General features: G+C 47.2%; 2 protein-coding genes across 2 annotated transcripts; both read right to left on the reverse strand.

The window, feature by feature from the left end:
- Window positions 1-783: 783 nt before the first annotated feature.
- Window positions 784-7,693, reverse strand: LOC101767411 (NADPH--cytochrome P450 reductase). The gene is made up of 18 exons (XM_004960190.4): window positions 7,241-7,693; window positions 7,091-7,150; window positions 6,922-6,998; window positions 6,024-6,081; window positions 5,866-5,949; window positions 5,726-5,762; window positions 5,393-5,462; window positions 4,502-4,696; window positions 4,332-4,424; window positions 3,164-3,395; window positions 2,999-3,082; window positions 2,763-2,914; window positions 2,360-2,456; window positions 2,097-2,246; window positions 1,921-1,998; window positions 1,703-1,825; window positions 1,352-1,465; window positions 784-1,268 (listed from the first exon to the last, which is right to left on the reverse strand). The coding sequence occupies exons 1-18, from the start codon at window positions 7,538-7,540 to the stop codon at window positions 1,188-1,190; spliced, it is 2,085 nt and encodes a 694-aa protein (XP_004960247.1). The 5' UTR covers window positions 7,541-7,693; the 3' UTR covers window positions 784-1,187.
- A 5,256-nt stretch (window positions 7,694-12,949) lies between these two features.
- LOC101768086 (auxin-responsive protein IAA33) lies at window positions 12,950-14,102 on the reverse strand. The gene is made up of 2 exons (XM_004960191.2): window positions 13,567-14,102; window positions 12,950-13,431 (listed from the first exon to the last, which is right to left on the reverse strand). Exons 1-2 carry the CDS (start codon window positions 13,965-13,967, stop codon window positions 13,341-13,343), a joined length of 492 nt encoding a protein of 163 aa, XP_004960248.1. The 5' UTR covers window positions 13,968-14,102; the 3' UTR covers window positions 12,950-13,340.
- Window positions 14,103-16,702: the final 2,600 nt, after the last annotated feature.

A 16,702-nucleotide genomic window follows, 5' to 3' on the forward strand; every position in this document is an offset into this window, starting at 1 on the left:
GGGATGTCCCCGTCCCACCTGTCCTCCAACCAAACGCGGGACGAAGTGGGATCGTCCCATCCCGTCCCACTTCGTCCTCGCAACCAAACGCACCCTTAGTGTCTCGTTTCTAAGAACGACTGTTGGAGTGAGTAGTTTTGTGGATTCGATGCGCTCACAAGTGCCCCCGTCAGCATCACACACGCGTGCTGTCGGCCTGTAGTCGTGCAGTCAAATTTTCTCACCATGTGGAAGGACTTGGGAAGCGCTGTGACTGTGAGACAATATGCATGTTTCTTCAACCAAGTAACTGCATACGGTTTGCCTGTATCAAAAATTTGGTCGGCAAAAAACGACCAAAATATGTCCGAAACAAATGGTTCGAAACGACCAATTGCCGTCTTCACGGAAATAAGCCAAACGGTTTGTGCAGGGCGGCGTGCTGGAAGAAAAACAGTGTGCGTCCGTGCGTGCGTGATACACACACGGTATACACACACTGTTTACGGGCTGACATTGCCGGTCGACTTTGGTGAAGAAATCCACGAGACCAACCATTGCAAGCCCAGGCCCAAGTGTGTGAATTCAGGCGCCAAGTCAAGATCTATCGGTCGGAGCCTAAAAAATGATCGTAGAGATTGGGTGATTCGTGCATCTTATTATAGGGGTAAGTGCAAGCATACCATGTTTTGCAATTTGCAGCCCATCCTCGTAGCACTGATTTGCAGCTATGCGTACAATCACTGCAACTGCAACATTACGATGCAACAAGATAAACGATGAGGTAGGCAACGACAGCAATCATAATAGCAGTAAACAATTATCTTTATAAAACCAGAAGCAAAATTTGTTTTCGGTGGTCTTCTAATGTAGTATACATAATGTCCTCATCTCAAACTGTATACATAATGTCCTCATCTCAAACTGTATGATTTATCCCCATTGCTACAATCTTAATGGGGATATACCAATTTCAAGTTCTACAAACCTACAACAGCACTTATTCTCCCCAGTGTCCACCATCCATATAATAAATATATCAGGACCATGTTAGATGTCAAAGAATTACACGGATCAACTCATTACAAATTCTAATCAATGGTACGCTTCATTTCGAAAACTGGCAATCGGGTTGGCATTCACCATTTCATACACGCAAGCCAGCTTTACTCCCGCGCGCTAGAGCTATGGCAGATTTGTGTGATGTGTCACCATACATCACGAAGGTACCTGCCTTCCATCTGCAGGCTCTTTACGTAGCTCTCAGTTTTGGAGCTATCCAAAGATCCCTGGAGCAAAATATAAAAGCAATGTTAGCAGCATTAATACAAGCTTTACACCATCTCTTAAGTGATGAAACACAGTTGCCTACCTGCTCTTGGACTATAGTATGCAGCACTCTATGAACATCTCTAGCCATTCCCTTGGCATCACCACATACATACAAGTAACCACCCTGTGAGATGATATTCCAAATTTCTGTGGCCTGGTAACAAAAAGAAGCAAATCTAGTTCAGCCCAACAATGTAAACAATGTTGTGTGTATGAACTACTTGATATAAATGCTAAGGAATGTTGTAAGCAATATTGTGTGTATGAAACACTCTAGATGTATGCTAAGGAATGTTGTAAGCAACGACGTGCGTATGAAACACTCAAAATGTATGCTAAAGAATGCTGTGTGTATGAAACACTAAAGAAGTATTGCAGATGTGTATCTGACCTTCTCTACCATCTTGTGCTGCACATATTCTTTCGTTGGTCCTTCACGAGAAAAGGCAACAATTAGCTCAGAAAGTGCCCCTTCCTGAAGGAAATTTTGCAACTCATCTTCATATATGTAGTCCTGCAATGATCATTCAGATATGAGTTCCACCAATATTAAGTTGAGAAATACAGCCATAACCACATGTATTTATTTCAGTAACCAGCGATTCTTACCACATTACAGTTCCTGCATCCAAAGAAGAGAATTGAAGTGCCCAGTTCCACTCCAGATTGTTTCAGAGCTAACCTTTCCTGTCAAGAGTGGAGCGAGAGGGAAGGTAAGTTACACTAGAAAATGTCAACCAGAATTGCAAATACAAGACCATGCAGGATTCCCTGGCAAAACAAACCTGCAAGAAGCCTCTAAATGGTGCCAGCCCAGTCCCAGGACCAATCATGATGATTGGAGTGGACGGATCAGCTGGTAACTTGAAATTTGACTGCCTCACAAAGATAGGAGCCCAGCTGCATTCTTCGCTGTATTCCAACGGAATTGTATTCTGCAAGCAGATGATCAAGGATGAACAAAATCAGACTGTAGGAAACTTCCTAATTGTAGACAATGCAGGGGCTTTAGCTTTATGTCAAAAAAGCAATGTTTCAAGAGATCTACCTTCATCCATGTCGAACAAACTCCTTGGTGGATCCTTCCTGTGGGTGAAGGACCATAAACTAATGCGCATGTTACATGAATTCTGGAGGGAGCCATCCTGCACAGAAGACATAAGTTCTATGAGGCCTCCCCATACGGAACATACACCACCTCAAGCATAATATGGTACGCTGATATGAACAAGACAGACCAATAATATAACAAACAAGATCTGATTACTTAAGCTTAGCTGGTGTCTGTAGTCCAAAATTAAAATAATATAAATGGAAGAAACCAAACAAGAAGCAATCATTTTGTAACACTGGACCCTCACAAAACAAAAGTCTAGTACAAATTTAGCGTTAAATCTTGCAAGATAAAGGTCACAAATGGAGGAAAAGGACAGGTTTTGTAAAACACTTACTTTGGAGATGAAGATATTGAGTAGTATCGAGGTTGCAGACGAGGAGCTATAGCTGCGAAAAACACTCCCAGCGGTGGCTTAGCTGAAGGGAATGCAGCCATAACTTCAAGAAGGCTCCTCTGACTAGCAGTTATCCATTGAGAATACTCATCCTGCACATACAATTCTACTAGTCAGCAAAGGGAAAAATATCCACTTTAGATGGCATAAGATGGGGATTCCAAAAGAGTGACAACCTTTCCAGCAGGAGAAGCCAAGAATCTAAGTCGTTCAGCTTCAGCTGGATCAGAAGCGTGAGAAGCTAAAGCAAGCAAAGCAGCCTGAGATGTTCATCATTCAAGAATCGGTCAAATGATTACGAGAAAATTAAAGGAAGGAAAATGCATAGAGGTCATGCGAACCTTCTTTGGTGGATTGAGTAGATCAGCATAACGTAAAAGCGCAGTCCGCAAGGTACATGGAGATGGGAAAGGTGGGGCCAAGGAACCTCCTCCTCTACGAGGAGATCCATCTTCTGCATCTGCATGGATAGTGAAGACTGTATCTGGAGAAAGGTCGAGTAGCTTTTCAGCTTCCTCCACGGTCTCAACAGAATTTTCCGAATATACACCGACATGATCTCCAGTTTCATACCTGAAACAAGTTTTCAGAATTCAATGTGTTATCATATGGATCAGGAGAAATCCTTGCATTCACACTTCGAACAAAATTGTCCGGACCAATATAACACCATATGTGAAATCTGGAATATAAAAAATATTATGCAACAATCAGTACAATGAACCTGTGACTCTAGCAAGAGTTTGAAAGAAAAAGAATCAGTTTGATGCCTGGGGTTTTGACTTGTTGATTAGCAATCAAATAAGTGCATGCCCCTTCATTTCTAGCCAACCCAAACTTGTTGGTGGCTCTTGTTCGGTTTCATCTCTACCCTTACCCAAACTTGCTTGACACAAAGGCGTTGTTGTTGTTGTTGTACAGTACTCGACATCGAAATGACTGCGTGTTTAATGGAGCTGTCCCCAGCGTGGTTACAGCCTTGACCCTAGCTAGAGAAGAAACTGAATTATGGTGTTTAGCAGGAGCAAAAGGCTTATCCTTGCTCGTTGCCAGGGGGGTTGGGTAATTTTGCTGTACTCTCCTTTGGTCGGGTTGTCTCCTGGTTGTGACTGGTGATTGTCGGTTTTAGTTCCAGTGTGTGGGTGTGTGTGTGAGTCTCTCTCTCCTTTTAATACAATGATACACAGCACTCCTGCGTGTTCGAGAAAATAAGTACAAAATACAAAGGCCCTTCTTTGATCTTAGAGTTTCATGGAACAAGAAAAATTGTGACTGAACTTGTCGCCTCGATACGATCAAATAGAAGGAAATACCGAAATAACATGATACATACTAATAAAGAACCAAATGAATTAGTCAACCTTTTCAAAAAAATAATAAATTAGTCAACCTACGGGAAGTAACATGATTTTCACAGGGGCAAGCAGTGACACAGATAAAGATGAAGCCTGAATAGCCCCAAAATAGAGAAACGCAAGAAGAAAGGAATATGCTGACCAAGAAACTTACACAACCCCAGTGCCAGAAATATCAAACTCCAGATGAATACAAGAGCGATCTGAAGCTGGTTTATGGAGCTCCTTTCGAACAGCAACATTAGACCTAGCAATTAATAACTATACTGTAAGACAAATTCTGAGGAACATGAAAAAAACTAAGTTGTTCTCGCATTTAAATACCTGCAAGGGTGGTGAATATCAATAACACCAGTACCATTGGCTAGTGTCCAAGATCTATCTTGGAATGACAGGTCAGATCTATCAATGAAAACAACTCTGTATTCAGGAATAGCAGCAGTATAAGGAGTCGATGCACCAGTTGTGTCATCCTCATCCCGGAGCAATTGGTCTAACTCTGGCCACACTAGTTCTTTCCTACAGATGACAACAAGGGACAATTCTTATTGAGCAGTAATTCCAGCCACATTTGAAATATAAAATAGCAACCTGGCATTTACAAAATATTATCAAGGGATGAGCTAAAATCTGACAAGAAAACACATTTAGACAACATGCACAATACAAATAATAGGTCATAACAAATGTCAGTGAAGACATCTTTATTCTTGGATGCACAATGTAGACAAAAATGCTTTCCTAGATGCATTAAAATTCAAATAGCTTAGCAGAAGTTTTACCTAAAATTTTTGTTAGGGCCCTACAAAAAAGGCAATATCAAATAGCTGATATTCTCATAAATGGAAAAATGGAAGTTCTTTAAGCATTACTAATTCATACATAACTAGACCGTCAGTGTTTACATGTCCATACACAGCAAAATAAGTAAACCATCCACTTTATTGGATAAGGATTTAGTAAGGGCATTCATTTCCCCAATCCAGAGCAGAAACAAATTCCTAGCTACAGAGAGGACAGATATAACTCTGTTCAGTATATCCACATAAAGGACTGATTGACATCAAGAATCAGAACTCAGTCATGGATCTGGCGAGATAGGTTTATCATCACTGTAGCTAGATGGGTATTACCCAACACACTTTAATGTCTACATGATAGGTATCTACCACGGCGAAGGAATGCACAGCAGATTACATCAATTAGCCTTCATACCATGCGGTGAAGTCGTCCTCAATGCACTGATCATCATCTCCAAGGCCAACAGGAACAAGACGTTTCCCACCTAGATATACAAAAAAAATTGCAAGTCATGCCTACAGGATCAAACAAAGCAAGAATGAATCATGCACCCAAACAAAACTTGATCTGTAGCACATAACAGTATCGAAAGCATTGAGTAAGAAACAGCCATGGCGACTGATGGGGAAAAAATAAATGTGTTGTAATGTGATACTGCCTTGGGACAGAAACGTTGGGGGATGTCTTCTAATTCTAGAGATCTATTTGTCTCATTTTGTCCTATGGTAAGTAGTGTAAATTACTTACCCTGCTCCTGTAGCAGCTCATCCACCACCTTTGCAACCTACATTTTCCATGTGCATAAGCCCATCATCAATTACCATACACTGAACAGTAATAAGATTTATTTTTCAAACCACAAGAACATGTAATTTCTGCCTATTAACCTTATTAAAATGTTCATACTGCCTGTTCCCAAGGCCAAAGACACCAAATTTAAGATCCTTCAGCCAAACTTCCTTCTCTTTCCCCTGTTCAAGCATTGAAAAAGAGTTCAGAAGTGTAGTAGCAGTAAGCATATCCCAATTACAGAGATTTCACAAACCTCAGTGAACCATTTATAGAATCTAGCTGCATTATCAGTAGGCTCTCCGTCCCCATATCTGCACAAGATGAATATAATTAGCCACAAAATGTAGATGAAAGAGCAAAACTAAAAGAGGTAAACTGCATAACTCATAACAAACAATGTTGCTTTTCATAAATGGTGGAGAAGTACTTTGCCCAACTTAATTACTTTCTCGTTATTGAAAATAATGTTTTATATGACAAAATCAAACAGTTCATTAGAACTGGGACAAGATAAATGGAGCTGAATCTCCACAGAAGAAATTGCTTCGCAATTCCAATTCGGACAGAAATGAATGCCTGTATCAATAAACTATCATGTCATCAGTGGAGGATCAAAGGCACATAGACTATCCCAATGTTATAAAGCATAAAAAAATCTTTGGGACCTCAGACATGTTTTGTAATACACCAAGTACAAGGACTGGACCAGCAGTTTATTTGAACTTTATAACAGAAAAGGCAGGTGGGTTCCTAATTAAGGAGTAACCAACAAAAGTTGCTTAGCCAATCTATACAGTATTTGAGCTTTACAAAATAAGGCAGGTGGGTTATGGAACTGAGACACAAGACGCAGCACAATTCACCAATCCATACAGTTCACTTGAGCTTTACAACATAGCGCAGGTGTTATGGAATTAAGCCGCAAGCGACAAATGGCGCAGGCAACCCATCCACACAGTTTGAGCTCGATAGCAAACGACAGGTGGATTATCATCAGTGGGATTAAGGCACAAAAGACGAAATCCGCAATCTACCAATCCATGCACTTCACTTTGAGCTTCAACAAGAGGCAGGTGGGTCGTGGAACAAGTAGCAAGGGACAAAAGTGGCAATTCACCAATTGACCAATCGGTACAGAGATGAGAACTCACGTTGCTAAGAAGAAGAGCACTACGGTTTCCTTCTTGAGCTTCTCCTCGTACTCCTCATCCTCCTGAGCATAGTCATCCTGCACACGTCCCACAAATCTCTTCAAATTCCGAGCACCAAGGACCAAGGTAGGATAGAACACGCGTACGCATATAGATCGTGCAAAATTACCAGATCCACCACTTTGAACACGGCCTTCTCGTACCGCGCCCTCGCCTCCTCCGCCATGGACTGCAAGCAGAATCGCATCGAGTCAAAACGGGCCGCCGGATTAAACTAAACTAAGCGCAGGCAAGCTCCCTGATCGGATCGGGCATCGACCTTGGCGAAACCCTCTGCGGTGCCGGTCTGCGTGCCGAAGAAGATGGTGACGCGCTTCCGCCCGTCGTCCACGTCCGCGTCGGCGTCGATTTTCACCGGCGGCGGCCGTACCGGCGTGGGGGCGGGCTTGGCCGGCGCCCCGTTCCCGGATCGGAACCATACGGCGAGGATAAGCAGCCCCGCGACGAGGGCCGCGGCGGTGGCCGCCAGCGCGGCGAGCGGGTCTCCCCCCGCGGCGGCGGCAAGCTCCGGCGGGATGACGGACGCCGCCCACGCCCTCGCCGCCTCCAGCGCCGCCATCGCTCGCCCGCTTCCTCCCCCGCCCGCCGCGAGGGTTTGGGTGGGGAGGAGGAGGAGACGAGATCGAGGACGGCAGGGGTGGGGGAGGAGGTGGGGTGCGTGCACCTACCAACAACTAGCGCTTACTACTACCCACTGGAGACGGAGAGCGCCCGCAGCGGCAGGCAGGGGCTTAAGTGCCTTTTCCGCTTGCTTTTTTATACGAAAAAAATATGAAAAAAAATCTTTTGAGGGAAGGCGAGAGGCGTGAAGGGGCCTTTGAGGCTTTGGGATCTTGATCTGCTCTGCTTTTGCTCAAAAGCCAGCGGTTTTTCAATCGGGGAGGGAAGGTGGCTTTGTCTGAACTGGGATCCGACCCCGGGCGCCCGGCATCTGCTGATCTGCAGCTGACGGACCACACGGTTTGCTAACGTAGAACAGAATGGCGTGCGTGAAGAGGTCGTTGATAATGTTCATGAATCATGGAGAGCATGTCACGCCGTTGTGCCGCATTACCTGCTCTCGCCCTGGATTTCTGTAGACATATCGAGCATAGGAAAAGTTTATTAACCTATAGCTACACAGCACACTAAAAACAACGCAGATGTACAAGATAAAGCGCGAGAAGGAATAGAAAAAAGTCTAATACCAGTGTGAAAAAACATTTGTCGTCAAACTAATCTCATGTTTTAGGCTCTACCAATAGAGTAGGTGGCTACAACAATGATAGTGACATGGTAAGAAAAGTTGATAATTTATAAGGATAAAAATGGTCAAAGCACGTGATAAAAGAGATGTGTCCAAAAAAGAATCATAATGTGTCAATAGGGTTGTCAAAGAGACAGGTGAGAGGTAAGACCATACCAATGGATGTAGCTGGACTGCTAGAGGAAGAGGAACAAATAGCTAAGGGAGGAAAGGTTTGAGATTGACTATATCCGATGATGCTAAATGATCCAACATTGTAACAGTAACAAACCCCGTTCCATAGCAGGCTGCTACAATAGTACATGAATTTTAAGTAGTCATTTTCGAAATTTATCTTATCAGCTTTGCTATTTCTCAATCACATAAAGCTATAACTCATATATTAGCTTAAAGTAAAAATGTTCGAAACAGAAGAAAAATTTCAATCGCCGGAAGTTATAGATCTTATGGACTGCTGTGATTAGAGAAAATAAAAACTTGTTTGAAAGAGCTCTAGCGTGAAGCACTTTTATGGAATTGGATGGTTAGTTCCACAAATACAAACTCATATTCTCCTAAGCAACCCCCAAGGATCCAAAACAAGGGAGAGATATGCACGCACCACTAAGAACGGGTGCAACTTTCTGAAAATGGGACTACATGATGGTGAAGCTCGAAATATTTAAGTGTAGTATAGGTTTCGTGCAAATAAAGATGATTGCCTAATTATTATGGTACTAGCTTTGGCACCGGATATTCTTTATTATTATCAAACTTTAGCTCTGCCGTGACTCTTCTGGGAAAGAGAACAGACGATAGATTGGCCTTTCAATGCAATTTACACACTACATTAACCACTTCATTTCTCCAATCCAAAATAGGAGTCCTAACAAAACATGACTACTACACGCTGTATCCAAAGTCAGAGCAAGCGTGCCGCGAGAAGTTGGAACTCAACTGCCGGACCAGTTTTGGACAACCTCCTGAGTGGTGTGCAATGTTTGGAGTATTGACTTTGAGTGGTGCGATGTGTTTGCTGAGATGATTGGTGCTGGGTTGTTTTTTCATTTTTTTTATTGCTTAATACAATCGGCATCGTTTAAAAAAAATAGTTTTGGACAACCTCTGGAGTTTTGACGGTTTGGGAGCGAAACGAATGACGCCAAGTGCTGAGAGGAACTACAACACCCAATCCCATTTGCTCAACACTGAATGTTTGAGGGAATCACAATCATCATCAGTCACCAAGGCTTGATGTTACTTCCTCCTCTTCTTTTTTTTTAATGAAAACTCTGTCACCTTCTTTTTCACTGCATCGACAAGATCTGGTTGTTGAAGTCGCTGTTCGTTTGGAAGTGGTTGTAAACTTCGAGCAATCAATTTTGTGATGATGAACTTTCGGTTGTAATTGTAAACAGGATGCAACAACAGAGGGAGATCCAGCTTCTTTATGGGCCACGTCCTGCGAAAGTACGCTCCCCCCCGGCGGCAGTCCAATTGATTGGGTGTGGGCCGCGTGGCACCTGGACTGTCGGGCTCGTCGTATGCAGACCGAGCCCTGTTCCGATCCGGTGGTTTGATCCTCGAGCCATAGTTTAGTTCTTATCCTATCAAATCTTCATATGCTAATTAGAACAATTAAATATAAATTAATTATAAAATTAATTTGTGAGATGAATCTATTAAACCTACTAATTGCACAAATGTAGGCTCATTCGCGAGACGAATCTATAATAGATTCGTCTCGCAAATTAGCCTCCATCTGTATAATTAGTTTTATAATTAATCTATATTTAATACTTCTAAATTATTATCTAAACATTCACCGTGACAGTGCTAAACTTCGTGGGACCACACGGGCAGCTGTGTCCAATGGTAACAGACAGCTGGTAGCTTTAAGAAGACGTAACACAGAGAGAGAAATGCGTGGAAGAACGTGTCGCTAGCTCTTCACTTTGCTACTGTTCACGAAGTAAAAAATAATTTAACTGACTTAGAGCTAGACGGTTGGAGGAGGTTTAATTGCATGTACTAGTAGTCTGACAACTTAACATGACTTTGGATCCCACGGCTCCAAGAAGAAAAGAAACACCCAAGGCCCTGTTTAGTTACTCCCAACTCCCAACTTTGACACTATGCAAAAAGAAGATTCCCCATCACATCAAACTTGCGGTACATGCATGGAGTACTAAATGTAGATGAAATTAAAAACTAATTGCACAGTTTTGTTGTACTTTGCGAGACGAATCTTTTGAGCCTAATTAGTCAATATTTGGACAATAATTCACAAATACAAACGAAACGCTACAATGTGCTACAGTGCTGTAACAGTAATTTGGCACCTCCCAAATTCCCCAACTAAACAAGGCCCAAGACATGCATTGGTCGAATCTTTGACATTGTGCTTCCTATAAAAACTTTGACGTGTACGGGTACCATGCATGAATTTGGTGACGCACGGATCTTCGGATCCTGAACTGATTTTTAATTCAGGTCACATCGAATATTTAATACCAATTACAGGACTAAATGTGAACTAATTAAAAAACTAATTGAATAAGTCGTGGCTAATTCACGAGATAAATCTATTAAGCCTAATTAATTTATGATTAGCACATATTTACTGTAGCATCATATGGTCAAATCATGGACTAATTAGGATTAATAAATTCGTCTCGCGAATTAATCTTTATACAATTGATTTTGTAATTAATCTACATTTAATATCTAAACATCGAACGTGAGGGGACGGTAGAAGCTGCTTTAATTTCCTAACGCACATGGAGAACTCGCACCGCATGCACTGGCACTGAATTCCTGCATCTGGATCAGAGAATGACTTCACCACGTTGACCTCCACGATTGGCTGGCTCGGCCCGGGGACTGAGACCAGGCACGGATGAACCGATTGAATTCCGCCATGGTTCTGCTCGCAATCATCCAGACGATCAGTGTCCATCCGCGCCTGTCTTTCTCATGCGTCATGACATCTCCGAGTCCCAACCCGAAACGCGACACCAACCCCAGCGTCTGATACGTCCCTTTTCCCCGCCACGTACGCCGGTCGGCCGGTGCCGGGGGCCGGCTCCGGCGGTCCTGGCGCTGTCAGACGACGCGCGCCAAACATGCATGCTGAGCAAGCAAGCGAGAGCAGTGGTCTGACGATCGAGCCAGTGACGAATTCAACTCGTCGTGCCAGATCAGATCCATCCCATTCATATAACCTAATCATATCATACAGTACTGAGATTTCCTACAACTGTATTGTATACTCATTTGTTGCCGGGAAATAATGGCACGCAGACGCAGCAAGGACGCATCGATCGATCGATCGAAGCACGCCGAGTAATGGCAGCCGGCTAGCTAGCAGCTGTGTTGATGGCAGTAATTCTGCCGGCATCCAGCTCAATGACTCCATGTCTCTCCTCCCCATCTCCGTAGCTCATCGCGGCCGGCCACATCATCATCGCCATCGTCGTCTTCCTCCGATGATCCTCATCATCATCATCGTGCTCAGTATAGATGTTCGTGCATCCCGTAGCCCGACAACCCGACACGAAGCTTGATTTTTTGGCCCGTCCCAAGCTCAGCCTGACCCAGCCCGTAACTCTTCGGGCTCGGGCTAGCCCGACCCGATGGCTCATGCCGGGCGTGGGCGGCCCAGCCCGACACGATTTTAGGGTGCCAGCTCGTATTGACCCGTTACCCTCCACCCCATATAAAACTAAATTTAAACCCTAACCATCACTATCCCTCCTCCCTCCCCTGCTGCAACCTGGTTGTTGCCTCTCTCGACTCTCGGTATGCCTGACCGCCCTGCCTGTTGCCCGCCGCCACCTCCCCCCCGCCACCACCTCTCCTCCCCTTCGCCGCCCCCCTCTCCTCCTCTCTGCCGCCGACGTCGCTCCGCCACTCCTCCCCTCCGGCACCGACGCCGCTACCCCCTCCTCTCCTCCACCGCCGGCACCACTCTACCTCCTCTCCTCCGCCGCCGCCACCTCCTTCCCTTCCTCTTCGACCTCCGGCCTCCCCTCTGACTCTCCTGGCCCTCCGCCTCCCCTCCCATGGCCTCGTCGCCCCCTACCCCCGCCGCACGCCGCTGTGCCCTTCTCCTCCGCGGCAGCGTGGGGCTAGCTGCGGGGAGCAGCACGGTGGTGGCGCGGGGAGGCGGATGCAGCGGCGACGGCGTGGGGGCCCGCCATGCCTCGCTGGGCTCGCAACCGGCCGTGCTTTACGGGTCGGCCCGGCACGAAAAAGTCTTACGGGTCCATGCTTAGGCCGCCGGTGAGGCTCGTGGGACGGCACGGCACGGCACGAAAATTAACAAGCCTTGCCGGCCCGTGCCGGGTGGCCCGAATGGACATCTATAGCTCCAGGCTTCCAGCGGCCGGCGACCATGCCATGACAGTGAAACCGGACGTGTTGTTTGATTGTTTGCCTCTCGATTGCCACGATGCCACTGCAGTACTGCACTGCACGCGCGCCACACGGTTCACACGCGCACGCAACATTCCGTTGCCTTTTCCATTGATGGGGGCCGTGCTGCACTGTGGCGACGCGATGGCTACAGGTATCCGTTTCACTGTTGCACTGCTCGCGAGTCGCGAACGGACGCTGGCGTTAACAGGGAGATCCCAACTGTCAATCTCGATCGGTCAGTTGCTCAGCGGCCACTGCCACTGCCACTACATGGATAGATCAGGTATGATCCAAGTATCCAATCAATCAGGCAAAGCAATCAGCAAACCAACACATCGACTGTCATTGACTCGCGGGAGAGGCCGACACAGACTTGATTATATGCTTCTTTGCTATAGGTCTTTAACAACAAGGTCCTGTTTTTTTCATTGTATAAGCTGGATTATGGTCCAAGAGTAGTAGAGTTAAAAAGCATCATGGGATCACTATGAAACCACGAATAATCTCAAATAAGCTGCTCAAGGCTAGCTTATTTCAGATTAATCACAAGATGATTTTTACAATAGTACTCATGACCCATAATTCAGCTTATATAATCTAGGTGGATTATAATCTCAAACAAACAGGACCTAAGACAAACAAATAAACGATAAGTGACCCACCACTTTACCAAGTAGATAACTAATTACATGTGATGCTGAATAAAGTGCAGCGATTAATTGTCGAGACCTCCTCCGCATTTCTTCGTCCTGCTTGACTTCTTGACAGGAATGATTCGGATCCTTTTAGCTACACGAACGAAATCGCTGCCAATTCCAAAAAAGAAAGACAAAACATGAGCTCGAGTCACGAAAGATGTTTATGTTTTTTAATGATGAAAATGTTATATATCACTCATGGGATTGTACTCCGTAATTAATAAGAGATAATCATCATCTTACTTCCACTTGAGATCGCCGGCGAGGAGGAGGTCGTCCTCCATGTCTTCGTACGCCACGACGTGGCCCGGGATGGCATTGGCGATGTCGAGCCCGTCCTCCCCCTGTTCTTCGTCCGCGGCGGCGTCCGTGTCGACGAACATGCGGCGGAGCGCGCCCGCGAGGCTGCGGTATCCGGTGTGGCGGTTGAGGTGGACGCGGTGGCAGATGCAGCGCCCGTCCAGGACCACTGTCACCGGCGGCACGACGCCCGCGGCGACGTCCTCGTCGTCCTTCACCGACAGCTTCAGCCGCAGCTTCCGCTGCTGCTGCGACGACGGTCCCGACGGGGGACGCCGCTTCGCGTGCTGCTCGAAGCTGGCGCTGGCGCTGGCACTAGCAGCGCCGCCGCCGCTACTGCTCATAATTGTTGAGATGATGGGGACGGACGACGAGGTCTCCGAGCTCGCCGGAGAGTCTGTGGTCGTGATGCAGAGAGGAGGATGGGTTTTGGAGATAGAGAGAGGGGAGAGAAGGTATGGGAAGTGAGAGCACTTTCTTCTCGATGGTTAGTTGTGTTCTTTGCCGGCTGCAGCGCGCGAGGATTTATAGGAGATGGAGTGTGGACTGGGTTTACAGCTCGCAGTGACTTTCCCGTCACTGGTCACCTGATTGAAATATCCGAACTGAAACCGACGAACCCAACCGGAGACCGGAGCTGAAGTGAACTGCCAGCAGGGAGAGTAGCTAGGGGTGTCGGGTACTCGGGTTGCTTGCAAGGGAGAAAAAGGAGAGAGATCAGTGGATCGACTCGAGACACACATCATAAACAAAGCCGGGATCGGCCACCATGACGACCCGCCCGCTCTTTTTTAAATCAAAGGAAGAATTGTATTAAATCAAAGTTGATTACATCATCGTGTCGTTCAAAGAAAATAAAATTACATTTAAGAACAATCAAGTACTGATCTTCGTCTCTATTGTGCTCACGCGTCATGCAGCTCCAAATCTCAATCTCAAACCTGTATAAAGGTTCATATAAAAGGCCACACAGGCATACGCTCAGCAAGCAGGCTGAGAACAAGCGCCCAAAGAACGACGACCAGCATCTCTGTAGGCTGGACCGAGCAAAATCTCCTTCTTCCTTCTTGCGTCTTTCTTCTTCCTCTTTCTACCACCGATGAAGAAGAGAGATTGATCACAATCTACCCAACCCAAGACTGATCAACATCAGCTCAAGGAGCAGAATTATTCTCACAAGCCTATCATCGTGGTTGGATCTAACCACGACAAAATGAAGAAGGTGTTGGAGAAAATTATTCCACGACAGCAGTATCATCCCCACCTTGATATCGCCATCTGGAAACCTAATTGTCCATGTCTTCATGCCAAGGAAGTCGTCGACATCGTAGTTGCCACCATCATCTTCATTGGAGTCGCCATGGACATACCAAATCCACCCTACCTCCTCGCCGTTGTCAGAAAAGAGAAGGAGGAAATAAATCTCCAATACCACAAACCGCGGCATGGAAAAATCTAAACCCTAAACTAGACTTGATCTACTAAAACTTATTAGAGAGATGAATCCCCACTCCCTCTGGCCTCCGGCGAGATACCGAAGGTGGGAAGGGAGGGGGACCAATGATGGTGCAGGCGGAGGGCCGGCGGCAGGATTGCAGTGCCGCCCGTGTTGCCCTTCGGGACGACGCGGGGGCGATCCGTTTTTTCTGCCCGGTGCGTGCGTGTGATTGCGACGACCCGCCCGCTCTAGCTGCACCACCGTGCGCGAGGCGGCATCGGTGGCCGCGTGTTCTCCTGGGGATTGGGCACGGGCGTGCGCGGTGCCAGTTGAAACCCACCACCACCACCCCGTAGCGCGAGAAGCGGGGGTTTGTTCTCACCGCCCCGCACCGGGCCGCGAGTGGGGATCGGAGGGCACCGCACGACCGCGCAGCGGTTGCCGAACACGGCGCGCGGGGCTCGGACGGCTTTGACTGCTAGGGCACTAGGCTTGCTCGGTCGCGGCGTCCTCATCCCTCCCCCCGGTCGTTGGTTACGGCGTGCTCGATCGCCCGGTTGCCCCAGGCCTGGCGCTGGCGCGCGCACGGCGCACGGCGGCATGGGCGCGCGCACGTACGAGCGCGACACCTCGCTCGACCGGGGCGGGGCGGGGCGGGCCGGCCGTCCCGTGGCGCGGTTGCGCCTGTTTGCTGAAAATAACCGTTGAATTGGTACGGGATAGCCTAGCCCCGGCATGCCGTTCCTTTTGCGCCGGGCCGGGGATCGGATCAGGCACGCGCGCGTGCGTGCATGCATGATCGGGCGGTGCAGTGCGGGGGCGTAAATGCGGGTGGATCCGGCGGCCGGCGAGTGCGCATTCCGGCCGGGCGCTCGCGGTGTCGATCTACAGCGGCTGGGACGAGCACGCGCAGGGAGCCTGCAGATTGCCCGTGGTGGCGCGTTGTGTACGTGTACTGTGCACAGACATCTTTCTCTGTGCCGCGGGATCGTGGTGCGCCCAGTCGAGAGAGGACGCGAGCATGTAAGGTTTTCCGTTGCGCGATCAGCCAAGTTGAAGCCTGCAATCCACGCTACAGTATACACTCCTGCAGGATACGGTGACAGTGCTGGTTGCTGCAGCTAGCAGCACGGCTGCACAACGATCGCTGTTTAGATCTCTCGGTTGGCCACCATGGTACATGTACTGTATTGCTGACCCCTGTTTCCTCTGTACGTACGTGCGGCGGCTCTACGGTGCATGTATTTCCGCGCTGCCACATGCATGCGACGCGATGCGTGCCGGCCTGCTTCGTTCCATCGGGATGAAGACGATGAATGACAGCTTCTTTTCAGCTTGCTGCATGGACGGTGTCCACGTACGTACGTCACGTCGATCAATACTCCTCCGTACGTACGCGACAGGAACACGTACAGCGTGTATAGTGTCCCGGCGTTTTGTACGTACATCAGAACTGAATACCTGCTACTACGATCAACGAGAACCGGTTGCATTGCATATGCATGATGCCATCTGTGTGTACAGCCACACTGAAATGCATAGCAGTAGTAACACTGACATGATACCGGTGCGATGCGGTACCTGCTGTAGTGGGATTTGATCTTCAATTTCGGTTTCGATGTCCGAATATTGTTATGATTT

Source organism: Setaria italica, chromosome III (assembly GCF_000263155.2).
Source record: "Setaria italica strain Yugu1 chromosome III, Setaria_italica_v2.0, whole genome shotgun sequence".
In the NCBI taxonomy this organism is placed as follows: domain Eukaryota; kingdom Viridiplantae; phylum Streptophyta; class Magnoliopsida; order Poales; family Poaceae; genus Setaria; species Setaria italica.

What these genes read in the sequence shown, in the direction of transcription:
- LOC101767411 (XM_004960190.4), bottom strand. Translation starts at nt 7,540, where the DNA reads ATGGCGGCGCTGGAGGCGGCGAGGGCGTGGGCGGCGTCCGTCATCCCG. An exon ending in TTTGTTCGACATGGATGAAG is followed by an intron (nt 2,247 to 2,359) that starts GTAGATCTCTTG and finishes ATCTGCTTGCAG; the next exon opens with AATACAATTCCGTTGGAATA. An exon ending in GATGCAGGAACTGTAATGTG is followed by an intron (nt 1,826 to 1,920) that starts GTAAGAATCGCT and finishes TGATCATTGCAG; the next exon opens with GACTACATATATGAAGATGA.
- LOC101768086 (XM_004960191.2), bottom strand. Translation starts at nt 13,967, where the DNA reads ATGAGCAGTAGCGGCGGCGGCGCTGCTAGTGCCAGCGCCAGCGCCAGC. An exon ending in GCCGGCGATCTCAAGTGGAA is followed by an intron (nt 13,432 to 13,566) that starts GTAAGATGATGA and finishes TGGAATTGGCAG; the next exon opens with CGATTTCGTTCGTGTAGCTA.